Source organism: Desarmillaria tabescens (assembly GCF_030435595.1).
Source record: "Desarmillaria tabescens strain CCBAS 213 chromosome Unknown EV420scaffold_34, whole genome shotgun sequence".
In the NCBI taxonomy this organism is placed as follows: Eukaryota; Fungi; Basidiomycota; class Agaricomycetes; order Agaricales; family Physalacriaceae; genus Desarmillaria; species Desarmillaria tabescens.
In genome coordinates, this window is record NW_026848333.1 from 487,911 (window position 1) to 505,850 (window position 17,940).

A 17,940-nucleotide genomic window follows, 5' to 3' on the forward strand; every position below is an offset into this window, starting at 1 on the left:
GCCGCAGAGACTAATCCTTAAATCATGACCGCGATCTCCTCGCCAGCTTGAGCTCTACAGTACTCAGCATTTCGGTTCGACCCGTCCATCAACCTTGAATTTAACGAGTCAAAGCTAGCTAGGCACCCGCGAGGGCAACAGGAACCATGCTCCTTTGCTGCCCGTTTTCGCAATAGTAAGGCGAACTCAAATAACCCATCAGCCCGTCCTCGGAATATCAGCATTGCCTTGGATTTCTTCAGCGTATCTGTTACAGCATTTCGAATTCAAGCACGCAGAAATCAAGAAGCTGCAACTCTCTAGATCCCATGTATGATTTATGAATTAAATTCGCTCCATATCCTTGCGCCTTTTACAGGCTGCGGAGATATAACCAAATCAGCAGAGATGCCTCTATTCTACTTGCCTACGTGGCTCTCGACAACGTGTTTTTATTACAGCTATGGAGAGCGAAGCAGCATAACCAGGGCAGCATTCTCCCATAGTGCAGCCGATGGGAACTATAGGCCCTCATTGAGGATGGTGGCTATTCCACAGGAACAATGCTCGTATGATGCTTCGTCTACCGACGTCAGCGACCCCGAAAACTCATCGTACGCCGTCGGCATTCGAACGATGACTGAATATCATTACGGCCATGTCCCTATGCGACGAACTGTCAAAGACCACAACAATCCAAATCTTGCAACGCCGATCAGAACCTAAAACACAACTAGACTTATACGGTGCAGTACTTCTCTCCAAGTCTTCTCGTTCTACTACTATGTCTGGTATCGATTCATGTCTCCAGGCCGCAAAACTGATCGCTGCGGCAGGCGAAATGGCTCCCTTTCCTTTCATCAAGGGTACCGCTCTATGTGTGGTAGCCGTCCTCGAGATTATTCAGGCATGTCGTGATTATTTCCCCTGCCTCTTCGCTAATGAGACATGTAGAAAGCCGCAGACAATAGAAGCAATCTGCGAGAGTTAGCTGAGAGTATTGTGAACACGTTGGTTGCTGTGAGGGACGCTGTAATCGAACACGGCCCAACTAGCGCCTCACATTTCCAGGGAATTTGTGTAGAATTTCAGACGTGAGCTCACCTAAATTTACAATCTGAATCCCCTCACGTTGACACACAGATACATGACTGATCTCCTTTCCAAGTTGAACAGCGAAAAGAGGTCGCCTCGCAGAATCCGGCGATTTTTCAGAGCGAAGAAGATCTCTGATGACATTAGCACTTACCGGCTGCGGATACAAGCGACTAAGGAAGACTTCCTGGTATGTGTCTTGTCATTATCGCTGCAATTGCTCTTGAACAGTCCGCAGATTCGTACGACGACCACAACGCGACTGATCCTATCCGATGTCCAGGATCAAGTTAGTACGGAATTCGGCTCTCTCACTAGTCTAGTGGAGGCATCAGAGAGGGCTGTCACGTCGCTCATCAAGGACAATACTTCAGAGATGCTCACCTTGGGCATCACGCAGAACGAAAACATGGAAAAGCTTCAGATGGCATTAGTTCAGGCCTTCCGTGAACGAGGTATTTATAAGGGGGTGGTACGCGATGTTTTAGTTACATGTAACATGTTTCAGGTTCTTAATATCTCCTTTTTCAGGTCCGAAATCTCGTTCCAGGAGACATATACATCAGGGCGCCGATCCCATGCGACTCATGGCAACAGAACTCTGATTTTGATGAATATGATGCAACCATCGATGACCGCCCAAAAATTGTTCGTGTTTATCGAGTTCCGGCTGATCAGAAAGAACAAGTGATACAAGTATGTTAAGCTTCCTCTACGCTTAAACATAGTCTATCCCTTCAAGCAATTTCAAAAAGAAGTAGATCAAAGACTTCACTTGAGGTTCGATGAACGCGTTTATCACTAGATTTACTTCGACCTTGAATTAGGCATCCAAATATTACCCAACTTTTTGGTGTATGCATGGTACCAATGTTTCCAGCTCTTGTGTTCCACGGTGATTTTCCGCCTGACTGGCAGTGTGTCCAGCTTGATTCATCTCGTATGTTTCTAGGAAATGCGAACGAAAGAAAAAGGTACAATTATAAGGATATCATGGAACGTAGACCAATGTTGGGCACAATGGAGGCGCTTCTTTTCTATGTTGGAATGGTGAGACGTCGTTCATCTATGGATTTCTCTGTGCGACTTAGCCTACCTAGTACAATGATTTGCAGGTATAGCAACCTTTCTAGACCGCTGAAGCATTAATCTGTTTCAGTCCATAGCAAACTACCTAGCCGGACAAGATTGGGTGCGACGGCAGGAAGACAAAGACGTGAGTGAAATGCACTTCTTCACTAAACAACTGCATGACTTATGGTAGCCACAGAGAATGCCAATCTCCTACAACTGCTTCAATGAACAAGGGCGAGTCATCCTCGATGATTTAACTCTAAATGATCACTTCTATAAATCTTTTGTCCTGCATTTGGGGTGCTCCCGAGTGTCAGTGGTTATGTGTACCAGAGAGGGTACAAAGGGAAGTGATGATCTGGATCTACCACATCTGGAGCATGTATTTTCATGCCCTACGAGTTTACAGAAAGACTACCTTTGGCAAATCTATGAGAGCATTCACTTGTTGTTCGGACGCAACACATGGCGATGTTTCGATTATCCCGAAAGCTGTCCTGGATATCCAGGTTTTGTTAGCTATGGGAGAGTGGTGGGTGATTTAGAGGAGTGGACCTTAGAGTGGACCAGAGACTCGGAGCGAAGCAATTCAAGGCATTTGAAGTTTGTCGCATCTCATCATTTTCTCTGCGTTTACTGAAACTTTTTCAAAGCAAAACGACATCCATACATTGGTCATTATCTCCAAATCAGATCTACTCCTTTTCGGTCTTTCCTAGTGATCGAAAGAACTACCAGAGGCTTGCATTTTCCTGGTTTGCACAGACACTACTGAAAGAGCAGGGGCCGTATCCGATATCAGACCTGAGAGAAGGTTATTGTAATATTATCAGTATGATGTTTTTGGCTGATTCATGGGATCTAGATGTGACTTTCTACCTCCATATCCAACCAAATATAAACTCCTTACCAAAACATGACCTGGATACCCTCTCAGTGTCGGTGATATTCAATGCCCCTGCCATCACTTCACGATCACCTTCCGAGATGTCATGGCCTTTCAGTTTCGTCGCAAATGGTACCCCAATACCTCCCGAAGAAGCAGAGCAAATCCTCTCAGCTAGAATCGACATGAGTGCTCAGTTGGTATCTTATAAAATACAGGCCATCGAAGGAGCCCCAGCGCGTGTACGTGAATTAGCAGCTATGTGTGGGTTCGATCCTGTTCTGGAAGGAGCAGATATATGCCACTATTTCGGCTTGTTTCCTTTTGAAATATTTGATGAAACTGGCGGCGGTGTTACCGGTTAGTGTTCTATATATGTAATTCTCTTCTAATTTATTGTGCTGGTTTATGATTGAACCCAGATGTCGTTCGAGCACGTAGTATCGAGAGGGAAGGTGGGGGGGACTTGATTAACAAAACATCTGCCGCAGTTGTTACAGAGTAGAATATAGGGTTCTATCGAGGTCTCCAACTTGGTATAGTAAGAATAAACCATTGGTAAATAGTCCAAAGTTTTACCGTCACAGTACATAGCTGCATTACGTGCTGTTACTAGAGCGCAAATTATACAAGAGCGTTCCAAACCCAGGCGTATCAGCCGTCCTGTAATTGCAATCAATCATCAGCTCCGATTCTGCTGCAAAATGTAAGATAAACTTACCCCTGCTCTGGTCGATTTGCCATCACAGCCTTAGTCACCCACGGAGCTATAGCATCATCAGCACGACTCTTCCACGATGCCAGGAGCAGAAACTGACCTTCAAGCCCCATCTTTACCACATATTTCGCGTACGGCAACTCGAAGATACCATCTTGCACTCCACGCGAAGCATTCGAAATCTCTGTCCATGGTCCATTCACCAAAACCGCCTGACAACGCGCCCAGCTGGGGTCATACGGGACATCATCGTCTCCCATATTATACCGAGCCAAGTATTCGTATCCTACACTCATCAGTACGCGTGGAGAAGAAAAGAACAGCCATACCTTTCAGAAGAAGGTTGTCCGCCATATTCCACACTTCTGGGAAGCCTTGATTTTCAATTATCTATACCACAGCCATCAGCGAACCAGTATCGCGAGTTCGGCCACGAAACGGCTTCACCTTCACCATACTCGCCAACCACGCCGTTCCTACCTGGCTATGGCCCTGATCGCGTCCCGAATCGACGTTTTGGCCCGTTTCAGGATGGAATAGAAAGGGTAAGCCTACGCAGGGATCGTTCTGTATCCTGTCCATTGCACTTGAAGGGGATATCAATGAGGACGAGGTAGTCGATCTTGTTCGGCATATACCTGTTCCACTACACGGTATCATCGTCAGCAACCGTACTACTCTATGACCAAGACACAAGACGTACCATCGTAACATCATGCAAAGCTACTGCAAATGACGCCAGAGTTTGTATGGCTACAATCTGCATAAGTTCAGTCCATCGGCATTCGGTAAAGGGATACCATACCAGCGACGCCATAATTCGCCTGCCCAACTGGAACTAAAGCCGGTGCAACAGCTCTAAAGAACATCGCCGTGACGGACGCGTAATCAGTGGTATTCATTGGTCCAAGGTATCGCAGAATCTCCGCTGCCTATATCTATGTCAGTCATTCTTGACGACAATGAAAACAATGGGGCCCATACATTGACGAAAAGCTGTCCCTGCAGACCTGCAGCAAGCTGAGAATCCGTCCCGTTCACGACAGTGAAGACGCTGGCCCATCTAGTGAGTATCTCGATACCCTTCCGTGCATGTGCTTCATCATTAGTGATTGCCCACATCAGCGCGTTCTGAAGATAGTCCAGTTAGCCGCAGAGAACAGCAACTCCCAAGGGCAGCATACGTAGTACGCTCCCTGAGCATCTATATTTCAGTCAGCGACTAATTAGAGGAATTATAACAACAACGCCGACCATTCTGCCACCACGTCCAGGACGACGAGCTCGGCGACCCACGCTGAACATACGAAGCCGGACCAGCCATCGTATAATCGGATTGGGCAAAGCGATTTGCAGAAAAGTTGGCAAAGGCTGAGACCCATGGCTCGGTGGGCTCCTCGAAGACGTATTTCTTGATACGAGTGAAGTCGTCTGTTATGAGTCGTCCGTAATACGACAGGGGTGCGAGAAAGAGGACAATATACCAGCCGTGTGGAGTAGTCCTGGATGTACAAACTCCCTCGGGCTACGGGAGGAGTGAGCTTCGGATGAGCTGATATTGGCCAATTGTGCTTACTATCTCTTCGTGAAAGGGAGGTCAAATGATACTGGGTAGTACGGGCCGACTCTATAGATTCATATGTCAGCACAGGAGTATAGGTTTTCATAGAAGAAGTGTACGCACTGTGCCAAGACCAGTCGACACACACATCCAAGCGCAACTAGCAAAAACAACCGCATAGTGACTGCTACGGTGGACGGAAGAGACTTGTGTGGTATATATGAGGCAGAACGAGGGCCGGCCGGACCGGGAAAAAGGAACATAGAGAGGATTCATGGGATGCTTCGAGTAATACGCGATGTGCTGGTGCCGTGGATGAACAGTGACATCCCAGTTGGTCAGCTGGAGAAAGAAGCATTTGAGATCCAAACGGAGTCTCATGACGCATGATTTGCGTGCTTGGCCACATGAAAGAGGTTTGCTTGGGAGAAGTAACACTTGCACGCGAATTATCGCGAACTCGACAACCCAGAGGTGGTTCTGGCCATCGGCGGTGGCGTAGTCTTCAGGATAATGATCGTCGATCCAATACCGGCCGAATGACTAAACGAGATGCTGTCAATCTCGGGATATCAAAATGATCACTAATACGCAGCGAAATCTCCGCGAAAGTTTCCCTAGAGATGATAACATAAAGACGAGAAATTGCTCTTCTCTTCTCTCGACCACCATGACAGAACCGATTCGCCTGGGTGTTATCGGCCTATCCACCAAAGGATGGGCGTCCACGAATCTTGTACCTCCCCTTCTGGCTCCGCCTCTCTCGTCACATTACAAGCTTCTTGCCGTATCCACGACGAACCCAACGTCTGCTGCGACAAGTGCAGCGAAATATTCAACCACGGAAACCACGGTGAAGGGGTATCATACGCCTGAGTCCATCACTGCAGATCCCAGCCTGGATATGATCACTGTGTCAGTGAAGACACCTAATCATGTAGAGAATGCCACAAAGGCCATTGAAGCTGGGAAGGATCTCTTCATTGAGTGGCCGGCTGGGAGAGGATTGAAGGAGACGAAGCTCCTCGCTGACCTAGCAAAGGAGAAGGGGATCCGGACGATCGTTGGACTTCAAGCCAGACAGAGCCCATTGTTTCGCAAGGTGAAGACACTGGTTGAGGAAGGGGAGATTGGAGACATTTTGTCGACGAGTATGGTGTGTAAACCTTTGTAATATCACGTAGCGATTTCCTCATTGATGGCAGACATCACGAATATCCGGTCCGCATGCGCCATGGGGACCAGCAGTGTTTAAAGGAGGTGAATACTTGTTGAAGAAGGATAACGGCGCAACACTTCTCGATATCCCTGGAGGCCATTTTCTCGAGGCATTCACGTATATTCTTGGACCAATTAGTACCGTATCTGCGACCGCAGTCGTTCAGCACGCCTCATCCCAAGTAGTCAATCTTGATGGCACGCCCACCGGTGATGTTGTCCCTGTTGACGGACCATCACAGGTAGCCGTATCAGGGACGCTAAAGAGCGGTGCGGTAATGAGCTTGCACTGGCGCGCAGGCTTCCAGACCCCTGCCAATGTGAAGGCTGCGACTCCGCTTGTATGGGTTATTGACGGATCGAAAGGTAGTATAAGAATCGAAAGCGAGCATCCCTGGGCAGCCCTCGTGGAGATGTATGAGCCAACGCAGCTTTGGGTGAACGGCGAGGAGGTGAAGGTCGAAGAAGATGGTAAGACAAATGAGGGTAGAGCCTGGGAGGAAATTTTGAAGGGCGAAGGCGAGGGAGACTATCCCAACTTGCAACATGCGGTTAAGATCAAGAGTATAATCGACGCCATTTGGAGGAGTGCTGAGGGAGGCGTTAGGGTTAGTCTGTAATTGTTGGAAGAGCATACAGCGCACCGGTGTATAATATATGCAGACAAAGTCAAATTCCGTGCTCTTTTGTTCATATATGCTGAAGATAGATTTATGTAACGGCTTTGGTACAAGTCAGGGATATACACACCTTGAAAATGGTCGTTCCCTAACGTCGACTTTATCTTCCTCCTTCTTAGTAGGTCAATTCTTCTTTCGCAAATCTTCTGGAGATTTTTCTCGTTAATCTGGAGAGGTATTGAGTGATTTCAATGTAGATATAACGTACTGGAGCAGAGAGCTTCTATGGCATTCCCGGCAGATCAAGAAAATGCCACAAACATTGGAGCAAAATCTCTGCAGAAAAAAGCCGATAAGCTTCTATGTTATAGATGCATCCAAGGAAGCAAATCGTGACGTACCCGCTACCCAACCCTAGATTTGCGTCATTCAGATGAAGAAGCACCGACGAAGCGTCTGAAGGATGGCCAGTGATTATTTCGGCAACGGCCAATGGAGAACAAGTTCTGGAAATCGACGCGTCGTAGCTTCTCATTGTGGCGAAGATGAGGATAAAAGAGCCAAAAGAGCAAATGCAAGAGAAGAATTTGGACGAACCAGTGAGACGACAGTCATGGAACTTGGAAGGAGGAAGAGATAGCGCGTCCCAAAAGGGCAGCTGGAACTTGCCGGCTCGGACCGGTCTACCGTACTCGCCTCTTGCCCTCAACATCCACTAACAGTGAAAACAACGTCGCGATTTCGCTTGGAACATATATCCAGGTCGGCGAAACCAATAGCTTTCATTGGTTCCATACTTCCATGTCACTGTCAGAGTAGTTCGACTGCAACAGCGACGACAACATATTCTGACCTTGTTCAACTTGTAACCTGACGGCGTTGTTGAACCAGGCGTATCCTTAACAACCGGGCTCTCATGATCTGGATGTCGGAGCCGCGAATACAATCTTTTCCCCAATGGCAAGAGTATAGTCCATGGACATTGGGTCGATACACGTCACGGGACACGTTTGATGATTAGTTCGAAAAGGCAGATGCACAATCATTAACAGGTCGTATATGTGGAGATGGTCGAATCAACTGCACGACAGGTTCTTGCTAATTTTTGCCGTTATATGCCTAGAAATTTGGCTTCGATCGCCTCGGACGACAGGTATCTTTGTTCGCCAAACAAAAGGTGGAGACGCGAGACGGGCACGTAAACAGGGAGACTGCCAGAGATGAAGGGTTCGTTTTGTTTCTCTTTATGCCAAATACGGTCCTGAAGATGTTCTGCTTTCAAGTTCGAAAATGGACGATTCTCCTCACTGTTTCCCGAGCAATCGCACTTGATGTTTCACTGCCATGATGTATCCTCTTCCAGCGTTGACGATATGTAAAAGGTGTTTTCTCTTCTCAAAGTGCTACTCTCGCAGACGTGACACTTTACTTACAAAATGGGTTCTCGAACGCCAAGAGAGTCAGCGGGAACGAGTTTGGTCTTCTCAGGCCAAGGTGCGTACGAATGAACCATAGTTTTTACCTTATACTAATGTGGCATGCAGTCTACTGACCCCACGGATTCTTAATGGCAAGTATACCCTTTCCCGGTGGTGCTCGGTCCACCTGGATACAGAGACTTGGTGCGCTGAATACCATTCTCTAAATTGGCCAGATTGCTGAAGTATGTGAAGGGCCCGTAACTATCCTTGAATGAGGATATGCCATTCGCAGGTGACCAACCACCCTTTCCCCTCCAGAATTTAGAACCGTTCCTTCTCATCCATCCTCTCGGTCGCTTTCAATCTAGTCCCTCCTACGCAAATTCCGGAAAACGCTCAGATGAGCCAAGGTACTTGTTGCTGTTTTTCCTGAGACAATACCTAACGGCAATTTGGTCGTAGTGCTAGGTTTATCGCAGGACGCGCATGCTGGTGATGATTACCCTGGCGCTATATAAGGGATACAACGCGCTCTACACACCCTTACCTTCGCCGAGATCATCAGCCATGAAAGTTGTCGATGGGGAACTCGTTCTTAGGTAATCCATTTTGCTTCATCATGGCTCTCGGTTTGACCTATAATACTTAGACTGAGATGCGTCGTCACCTTTGCATCATCTGCACAGAAGCTCCATCGTCATCGACAGTGCAGTGTCCTGCCGCAGAATCAACACGTCGAGAAGGACAGAAAGCTCGTGCTCAATGACTTTATCATTATAAATCTGGAGGTTCGTACCCTGTCCTCCTTAAGAATTTTAGCTAATAAGACGTGTCTTTAGTGTAGAATAAAGGCAGTGGATCTGCTTTCGTTACACCATGGATAGTTCCAGTTGTTTCTGGGTACGTCATGCGCCTTCAACGATGTTCACGGTCGAATTCTTTTTTACGTCTCTTTCAGTGCTTTCCCAAAGGGCATCAGCATTGCCCTTGCTCTGAATAGCATGCTACGATTCGTCCTTCAAGGATACCTCTCAAGCCCCTCGTTCGGCTTCCTGTCATTCCTTGCCTTCGTCTCCTTGCTGTCCGCCCAGCATTTGTCACTTCATTCGTTCGCAGAAAAGCAGCCATAGCCTAGTCACCCTGCAACCTTACGATGCTTTTCCAACTGCCACTGACACAATCGGCATCGAATCGGTGCCTGTATGCTAATGCAAGTATGAATCTTCGTTCCGCTGGAGACTTGTATTGGGGATGGTCTGTCAATAGGAACGTCACGACGGATGTAGTCGCAGATAGCGTGTCCAGAGATCGAGGAATACTCGCAGACGTGAAAAGGTGGTGGCGAACTCAAATGTATTGCCTTTTCTCATCTTACTTTGAAGTGCAGACTCCGCTGGTTCGTGACCAAATGGTGTCACCTGCAAATTCATAGCGAACAGTTTGATACTCCTGGATATTCAGTGAACTCTTCCGTCATAAGGCCAAAGACATTTCCCAGGATCTCTCGTCTTTTGCATCCGTGTTATCGTTACATTCAACCTGTCCGAGAATACGACGGCGAGGTGACCAGGATGCAAAAGTTTGAATAACTTGGCGGATTTTGAAGGCTCGAGTACGAGCTTTGCGTACAAGTTTCTCCCAGCGTTCACCATTGAGAACTTCGATTTTCCACTCCGCATTCCTGTTCGTGACATCCGAGATCAAGGGAAACTTGAGATGAGCTGGTCCAAAAGTCGATACCCGGAAACTTGCCTATAGCCAGTCACGACAAGCCCGACCGGTGTATGGTATCAAATGTGGGTTCACTGTTGTGCTGATATCGTCAAGCTGATTATTTACAGTCTGGAGTTGGCAGTGGTCGTGTGATACGCAGGAGAAGGGCTAGTTGCAGTCGGTGACTACGGAAATGAAGAGATGAGAGGACCCGTGCTCCCATTCAACTCAAGCGCTCAATTCAAGGACGGGGAACTGTCAAACGTGTGTACTCCAATACATTCACAATGATGTAATATTCAATAAACTTCCGTAGTTCTCGTCATAAACTTTCACGAAGATTGGAAAAAGGTCTGCGTAGAGGTGCTCCTGCTGACTACCTTGATTTCGGTATTGCCTTGTGGCTCCTGCTTCCTTGAATGACTAGGTACGTGTACGACTTCTTGGTTTAGGATTCACCTGTTTTGACCATCAATTATAAAGGTCTCCGCCAACTATCCTCCGCTTGACAACCGAGAATCGAGGAAGTTGTTGTGTTAAAGAACGAAAGTTTCGACATGGGTTTCAATTCATCGAACGAAATGACATCAATTATTAGCGTGTTGCCTTAGGCGTCTCCACTGCCGGAGAGTCAGTTGAACAACGCCACCACTGCTCGAAGTGCCCATTACTCTCGCTCATCAAAATTTCCGAGTCAAGACTACTTGGCATCACTGTCATACAACCACTTTACGAGCGCTACCAGAGTTTTCAGGTGTGAGTATATGACGTCCTCAAGACTGGATTCAAAGTCAGCCTGCATGACAAAAAGGCTGAGTTACGGTGAGCATTTCGATCAAGATGCGAACGCGTTCTCTGACGGAGGAAAGTACGTATCGAGGCTCTGGACTCCCAAATGGCGCAAGCAAAGACAAGATGATTCTGACTGTATGTAAACCCATCTGGTGTGAGCACTGAACATTCGATGGACGTCAGATGCGCGAGCATGTGCCCTATGTGTTTGTTATCTGTGGTAATAACGACAGCTTCCATTCATCCTGTACTTTGGACAAGATATCGGGAAAGTACCGAGAAGGGTACCCTCCAACGTATAAAAACGTCATGCATTTCCTCAGTCAATATCACCTCGACCCGATATCATCAACCCTACTACGATATCTCGCACATCTACATATCATGGCCGGAGTCAGAACCTCTTGGGAAGACCTGTCGAACCTCGGCTGGTACAAGCAGCAGGTTTATAACACGCTCAATGCTCAGCGCGGAAACACCATGAAAGGGCTCGGCGACATGGCTCTCAACGAGGGTTTCGCCGAAGACTGGGGGTATGTAGACAAGGTCTCTTTTCCCCTTAGAAGCTAACTCGCCCGCCCTATAGCTGGTACTGCTACAATGTGACCAAAGGCGACGCGTACGAGGTCGGTAACACTGTCAACAACGCCTCAAAGACGGCAACTGTCTGGTATTACGACAATCGCAACAACTCGCAGCCTTTCAATACGACCTGGACCGAAACTTGGTCTACAACCGAGACGGCATCTCTCAGTGTTACTCGTAGCTGTCAGTTTTCTGCGGATACCTTGGATTTGACTCTCAGCTGATAATTTGTTTCTATCTTCAGCATCTATCAGTCTCCAGTGGTCGGTCACTATCGGGTCTGTTGCTAGTTCCGATTTTACCATCACCAGTTCCAACGAGACTGCTTCGACCCAATCGAAAGAGTCAACGCACACCCTGCAAAACGTGTGGGAAATCACGTACGTCCTCACACAATCTTGTCTTTCACAGACGTAATTGACATGTATGCAGCGTCGGCCCGGGCGAGACCCTCTCGATCCTGAGAACTCAGTTAACCACCAACGGAAAATCGGCTTATAACTTGGTTCGTGTCATTGTTACTTCAGAATCGCTCTATTTCTGAAATTATACCCTCAGAGGTATGGTCTCAGCGACGGGGGACTTATTGCTAGTGAGTAGCATCGATTCACACTCCGCCCATCCTACTCACATGCTCCGGCCATTAGCCAAGGGTGACAGGTCTGTAATTACCACAGGTTATTAGAGTCCCTTTCAAGCTAATGCGCTTCATCAGATACAACGACCACTACTATTGGGTAAGCCTTTTCCCGTTTCTGAGCGTTCATTACGCTTAAGCCGTCATACATAGGGATTCTCGGCAAACTATTATCTCAACTCCCCGGGAGGCACCATGGTCTTCGATGGGCTGAGCCAGAGCAACAGTTTCTCTCACGAGATCGTCCGTAATGACGGCTCTCAGAGAGCTTCAAGCTCTGTTATCAAGCTTGCCAAGCCCACCACCGTCACCGAGATTGATAATGGGAAGAGGACCGTGCTCCAGTATGCCTTCCCTGCGAAGAACGACGACACTCCCCCGGAGGGCCACCAGTAACTGCGCCACCAACAGCTTGAACCGATTTTTTTTTCCTTCTCCGTATTGAAAAAAATATAAAACCCTCGAAAAAAATAGGTTTCTGATTCCAGTAGGCCTTGTCAATGATGCGATGCTCAGAGCCGGGGCATGTTGAACTGGGTAGCATTAGGCCGATTTGTACAATTGTATACGAGTTGATCATCGAAATGTCATTTTATGTGTGCTTAGTGTTTTGGGCTACATTTGAAGAAGGCCCCTTCTTTTGTTGTGAGATACTTAGCTATTGTGATAGTAAAGCAAGGTAGATGCGCGCTAAACTAGCAGGTCGAGCATGTATTCCTTAGCAAAATAGATAAACTAATATACCCAATATTGCGCTGATGCTTTTCAGCGTCTCTAGACCTGCGGAAGTACATCAACAAAGCGGATATACCCGTAGCAGCCTATCTTCGTCAACTTATCAAGTGTTCTAGTCCCTTCGATCTGATTTTCCGTTCCAGTTATGTACGAATGAAACAAGACTCGTAAATTCAGCGTTCTTCATGACTTCCTCGTTAGGAACCCCTTCAGAAGTGTTCATCGTATATGTTTTTTTTGCTCGACTTTGGAGTTTGAGGATGAGGCTGCGATGATTTTATGCCCGAGGTGAACATTCGAGAGACGGAATAAACTGGCACATGAAATGCTTCTCGACACTTTTTCTATTTTGTTGAGATATTCTAGTATATGTTGTCTGTTATTTATATATTTCTAGCATCATACTCCATTGGGATAGACTTGTATTATCCATACAAGCTACAGACTTGCTGTGGGCGGCAGGAGTTTGTCGTCTTGGAAATTCCTGGATCTACCTGGAACGAAAGTACTTGCAAGAAGCTTATTACGGACCTTGCGTTACAGCAACGAGGACAAGCAGATGTAAGTGGAGAAAGAACTAGGTGCATGTCGAAAAAGTACCTGTTTTAACCAGAGCTCCGGCAGTACCTGCATCTAGAAAAATTTTGTGCACTATTACCACAATACAATCTGAACAAAATTGTCGCAGTAGTTTCCTTCGGTGCCCTTGTGACAATCATGCTAGGGTAACTCATCAATTACCATATTCCACTCGAGCGGGCCACGCTACATTCTCCCTTGAAAACTCCTCTCTTGCGGTACTACTACCTACTCGTCCTGTCCACTTGAAGCCAATCTCTGATAGAATGAGGAACGGTCACCAGCGAACAGGACAATAGCACTTATATGATATGTTGCAATGCAGTCAGTAGGAAGGTATGACAAGCATCCGCTGTATCGAGACTCCCTCCTAGTCATCCTCATCCAACATCTTCATAGCCATCAACTCTTTCGGCGGGATAACCTCCACACACTCTGCAAGCGCATCAAGAGCCTCCTGTATACCCGGCCGCTTCCCAGGATCCTCAACACTCATAGATCGAAAAACCTCCACTGCCGATGGGAGGTTGACCTTCAATCACAGCGTCAATAACACGTAAACACCCCCTCACAAACAAATCCTCACCTTGAACCGCAGAATATCTGTAGCAATCTGCCACACGTCCAACCGAAACGGACAATACACTGCATCAGGGATTTCGAGTTCGGGAGCCAAAGGGCGCTCGTACCAGGACCGGTCTGGTACGGGGAAGGTGCTGGTCACGCGCTCCGACTCCTCGTCACTCGAGAACTGTATGGCGGTCTCGAAATCGATGATATACACCCGCGGTCGGGTGAACATCTTGTAATTGCCGCTTTGGGGGTACCATTCCATAATGAAATTCGTTAGAAAGAGGTCCTGTTGGTGGTTAGCCGTTGGAAAGCATACTGAACCGTTATAACGTACTCGATGCGCAATGCCATTTTTGTGCAGATACGCGACGCCCTACACGTGATTGGTCAAAGAAAGCTGCGAAAGAAAACGATAGTGCTTTACCTCAAAAGCTTGGAGGAGTAAATGCATTATATCATCAACCGAGTTCAAGGAGCCAAGATGCATTGCCCCAGACAGATTAGGTCCCTTCAGCAAGGGGAACACTCCGAATACGATGTCGCCAAAATGAAGCTCGTCAAGAAGAGGTAGAATGTGATTGTTCTCGGCCAAGATATGCCGAGACCTCGATAGCGACCTCACAATATCCAGGTCATTTTGGCCCACGTTTTTGTGAACCATAACTCGAACGAGCTTGTCGCCGCCTCGAGAACAGTAACAGGCATTCATGAGACCATTCTACAAGGAAATCAGCATGTACATAAGCCGGAATTAGGTTGGGACATACGAAAGCTCTGAATTGGTATAGAAGAGTATTTTTGATAGATGGCGGGTTCAGGAATTTGAATCCATTGCATGTTATGGGCTCATCCTCCAGATCGGTGTAAAGGTTCCTCCCAATACTTTCATCCCATAGTCGATATCCACGCTCAGAGAAAAACTCCTTGAATTTGCTCCAAACTGTTGCGTACGCGTCGTGGTCTAGTCCTCTCCAACTTTCGTAGTCCTCAGGTAGGCCTTCAACGGTCTTGCCATCCTCTTCCTCCGAAGACAGGGGTGCCGTGTTTTCCTTCCTGGCGGTTTCGCTGCAGATCCTGGAAGCGTCATCCGGGGACATCGAGGTTGCGGTGAGGGAATCTATGCAACGCGTTAAGCCACACTGATGACTAGCTCAGAGTTTAGGCTCCGATTAGAGTGTTCGGCCGGCACTGGTGCTTTGTACTAGTCAAGATGATAAAAACAGCGCGGATGAGGAGACAGTCACTCACAAGCGTGAGACCTTGCTGAGATGGCGTAGTATTCGTTCTTCACATAAACCTGCTGCCTTCCCATGCCCCCACTCATCAACCAACGTGTTCTGTGATGCGTAAATATCGATATGCGACATGAATCTCCCCTTCTGCAGGTAGTTCAGAGATGCGACGTCACGAGAGCCAGCTGCTGCTGCTGAGGATAAGTCACCAAGTCGGATATGTCGTGGTTGCAATTGCTGTTGATCAGCTGCATGTAAGTCCCAAAACCGATAAAAGTCTTTTATTTCGCTGACCTGGATGTATGCGCCAAGGGTGCTTCATAAACGTCGTGAAGGTAATGGCGGGCATAAGGATAGGTGCGGTAGACCGGTCCGAGTCGGTGAAGACGTTCAACTGCCTTTTTGGGAACCCTGACCGGTTCTCTTGCCTTTGCTTATCCCTTTCACCAGCCTGGTACATGCGAACCCCAAAATGAGGTGAGATAGCCGCATCTCTGCACTCTCCTGTGCTGTCATTGTCAGAGCCAGCGGAATGTCGTCGGGAGAGGTGCAAGCCGCTGTAGGCTCTCTCCGATGATGGGACCGACCAAGATATCTTCACTTATGCAAGCATCTACACGAGCAAATTCATATCGATCGCCGACAATCTCATCTCACCCTGCTCACCAGGGTGAATGGAAATTCGGTCAATTACTGTAGTCTTTCTTCCTTCCCACCACTGAATTGCTACTAGGCTGTAATTGTGGGCTGTATACGACGTTCCAGGCCCGTCTTGACGCGACGCGATTATCAGCGCACGCTTTGTGGTGGTCTTTGCGCTGAATTTATGTGGTTTCTTTGGGATATCTTGGTGCGTTAATGCTCATCTTACAATTCAGGACGCGCTCAAAAGTTTTCGTTTCTATTTTTAGGACACCATGGCCTCACTACCAAACACCTCCATGATACCAAATACCACCATGTTTCTGGTTTCATAGGCTCTGGCGCTGCTATAGGCTCGCTGTTTCCTGTCGAAATGGCGTCCTTGGCTCCTCGCGGTTGCCAGATGCTTGCGTTTTGTCGCTGTCATAGGTCGGGCATCGCTACAGGCACACTGTTTGTCATCCAAACGGTAGGCTTGATCATTTGCGATTTCCTGGTACCTGCGTTTCGTGGTGTTCATAGGCTCGGGCGCTGGTACAAGCACACCTTTTCTAGTCATAATGGTGTGCTTGTTTCCTCACCATTGCCCAACACCTGCATTGTGTCGCTGTCATAGGCTCGAGCACCACTACAGGCACGCTGTTTGTTATGCAAATGGTACGCTTGGTTGTGTGTGGTTGTTCGACACCTGCGTTCGTTGGTTTCCATAGGCTAAGGCTTGAGCTCTGCTGTACAGGCGCGCTTTTCGGTGAAATGGTGTGCTTCGTCGGTCATGTTCGCCTGATGCCTGCGTTTCCTTCCCGAATGTTATCTTCCCTTCCCCTTCCCTTGCCCATATCTTGTCACTCCAAGTCTGTGGTATCGTCATGATGCACTCTGTCCGTTTCTTTGTGGTCCGTGCGTATGTCTCATATCTGTCTCACTTACTCTTTTGGATATTGCATAAAGTCTGCCTTGCATTTTTGTTTTCTTCATGCATTGCCGCCAAATCTGCCAGTGCTTACAACGTTGGTACTAATGGGGCCCATATCTCTCGATGTCTCCCATAACTTTCGGGGCGTTCAAGACGTGGATAACTCGAGAAGTCTTGTTTGAAGGAATTATCCATGATTTAGGAACCATTACGCTTCACTCCTGTTCTTTATTGTACCCCATGAAGAGTCTCTACTCCGCGAGACGTACGCAACCGTGCGATCAAAACGGTACGAGCCTTCATGGCCACGGCGCATGGCTTGCCATGTCAGGGCTGTGGACCCGGCCGTTCCTGATTGGGACCTTGTGCCGGTACCAACACCAACACCAACACCAACACACCAAACATAGGCCTTTACTAATTATTGGTCGAATCCTAACCATAGGAACTGGTCGAGTGTAATAAGCCCAAATTGTGGCATACACACCCAATATTATTGGAGGAGGCACCCGCGGCAGGATATTGTTAGGTGATATGTCCTACTCCCTTTTCTCTCCCACAAAATCCTTACTTCAGCTTCAGGAATATGTAACAGAGCGTTTTCGATGATCGCTTGTTGGTGGTACATAACAATTTTTTTTTGCAGCAGTGTAGAGAAAGATTCAGGTCGACGATGCGATATACAATACAACTTGGTTGCGCTAGTCGCTGCCGTCTTTCATTTGCAGCTCAATAACAATTCTAAAGCAGGTACCGCCAATACCTTCTCTACCACAGCCTTATTTCTGTACTACAGTTTCGAAGGGCGTCAACGCGAGCTAAGGTATCTGGTCTAAGCTCGCCTCCATTCCGAACCCCTATAACAACAGACTTCAATGATCTTTTTTCCAACATATCCAAGACCGCACCCTCATCAATCTCACCGGACCAGACAAGCTGCAGATGCTCTAGCTCCAGTAGCACCCCC

At 47.6% G+C, this 17,940-nt stretch overlaps 6 protein-coding genes across 6 annotated transcripts; 4 read left to right on the forward strand and 2 right to left on the reverse strand.

Annotated features, from left to right (window-relative positions):
- Positions 1–326: 326 nt before the first annotated feature.
- On the forward strand, positions 327–3,685 carry EV420DRAFT_730027 (uncharacterized protein). Its single transcript, XM_060483244.1, has 14 exons — positions 327–886; positions 934–1,073; positions 1,123–1,264; positions 1,313–1,546; positions 1,606–1,770; positions 1,817–1,854; positions 1,902–1,969; positions 2,027–2,124; positions 2,175–2,189; positions 2,234–2,290; positions 2,339–2,751; positions 2,802–2,962; positions 3,014–3,394; positions 3,457–3,685. The coding sequence occupies exons 1-14, from the start codon at positions 638–640 to the stop codon at positions 3,537–3,539; spliced, it is 2,244 nt and encodes a 747-aa protein (XP_060327596.1). The 5' UTR covers positions 327–637; the 3' UTR covers positions 3,540–3,685.
- On the reverse strand, positions 3,634–5,576 carry EV420DRAFT_1766563 (chondroitin AC/alginate lyase; the record flags this gene model as incomplete). Its single annotated transcript, XM_060480881.1, has 14 exons — positions 3,634–3,697; positions 3,756–3,801; positions 3,853–4,038; positions 4,082–4,142; positions 4,200–4,338; positions 4,391–4,398; positions 4,456–4,505; positions 4,558–4,684; positions 4,737–4,883; positions 4,937–4,956; positions 5,007–5,183; positions 5,237–5,277; positions 5,329–5,379; positions 5,437–5,576. 14 exons carry the CDS (start codon positions 5,574–5,576, stop codon positions 3,634–3,636), a joined length of 1,257 nt encoding a protein of 418 aa, XP_060327597.1.
- Positions 5,577–5,983: 407 nt separating this feature from the next.
- EV420DRAFT_1274524 (NAD-binding Rossmann fold oxidoreductase) lies at positions 5,984–7,151 on the forward strand (the record flags this gene model as incomplete). The annotated part of the gene is made up of 2 exons (XM_060467844.1): positions 5,984–6,469; positions 6,519–7,151. 2 exons carry the CDS (start codon positions 5,984–5,986, stop codon positions 7,149–7,151), a joined length of 1,119 nt encoding a protein of 372 aa, XP_060327598.1.
- A 1,907-nt stretch (positions 7,152–9,058) lies between these two features.
- EV420DRAFT_1646353 (uncharacterized protein) lies at positions 9,059–9,702 on the forward strand (the record flags this gene model as incomplete). The annotated part of the gene is made up of 4 exons (XM_060477897.1): positions 9,059–9,171; positions 9,222–9,360; positions 9,417–9,472; positions 9,531–9,702. The coding sequence occupies 4 exons, from the start codon at positions 9,059–9,061 to the stop codon at positions 9,700–9,702; spliced, it is 480 nt and encodes a 159-aa protein (XP_060327599.1).
- A 1,759-nt stretch (positions 9,703–11,461) lies between these two features.
- EV420DRAFT_1482654 (cytolysin) lies at positions 11,462–12,695 on the forward strand (the record flags this gene model as incomplete). The annotated part of the gene is made up of 8 exons (XM_060469916.1): positions 11,462–11,610; positions 11,664–11,845; positions 11,907–12,042; positions 12,095–12,167; positions 12,221–12,254; positions 12,310–12,322; positions 12,378–12,399; positions 12,453–12,695. 8 exons carry the CDS (start codon positions 11,462–11,464, stop codon positions 12,693–12,695), a joined length of 852 nt encoding a protein of 283 aa, XP_060327600.1.
- Positions 12,696–13,983: 1,288 nt separating this feature from the next.
- Positions 13,984–15,283, reverse strand: EV420DRAFT_1274424 (kinase-like domain-containing protein; the record flags this gene model as incomplete). The annotated part of the gene is made up of 5 exons (XM_060467837.1): positions 13,984–14,145; positions 14,200–14,472; positions 14,521–14,559; positions 14,611–14,904; positions 14,954–15,283. 5 exons carry the CDS (start codon positions 15,281–15,283, stop codon positions 13,984–13,986), a joined length of 1,098 nt encoding a protein of 365 aa, XP_060327601.1.
- Positions 15,284–17,940: the final 2,657 nt, after the last annotated feature.

Excerpts from the sequence above, each read along its gene's own strand:
- EV420DRAFT_730027 (XM_060483244.1), top strand. The coding sequence starts at position 638 with ATGTCCCTATGCGACGAACTGTCAAAGACCACAACAATCCAAATCTTG. Across the intron at positions 2,291-2,338 it reads GACGGCAGGAAGACAAAGAC|CCACAGAGAATGCCAATCTC; the intron begins GTGAGTGAAATG and ends GACTTATGGTAG. Across the intron at positions 3,395-3,456 it reads AACTGGCGGCGGTGTTACCG|ATGTCGTTCGAGCACGTAGT; the intron begins GTTAGTGTTCTA and ends GATTGAACCCAG.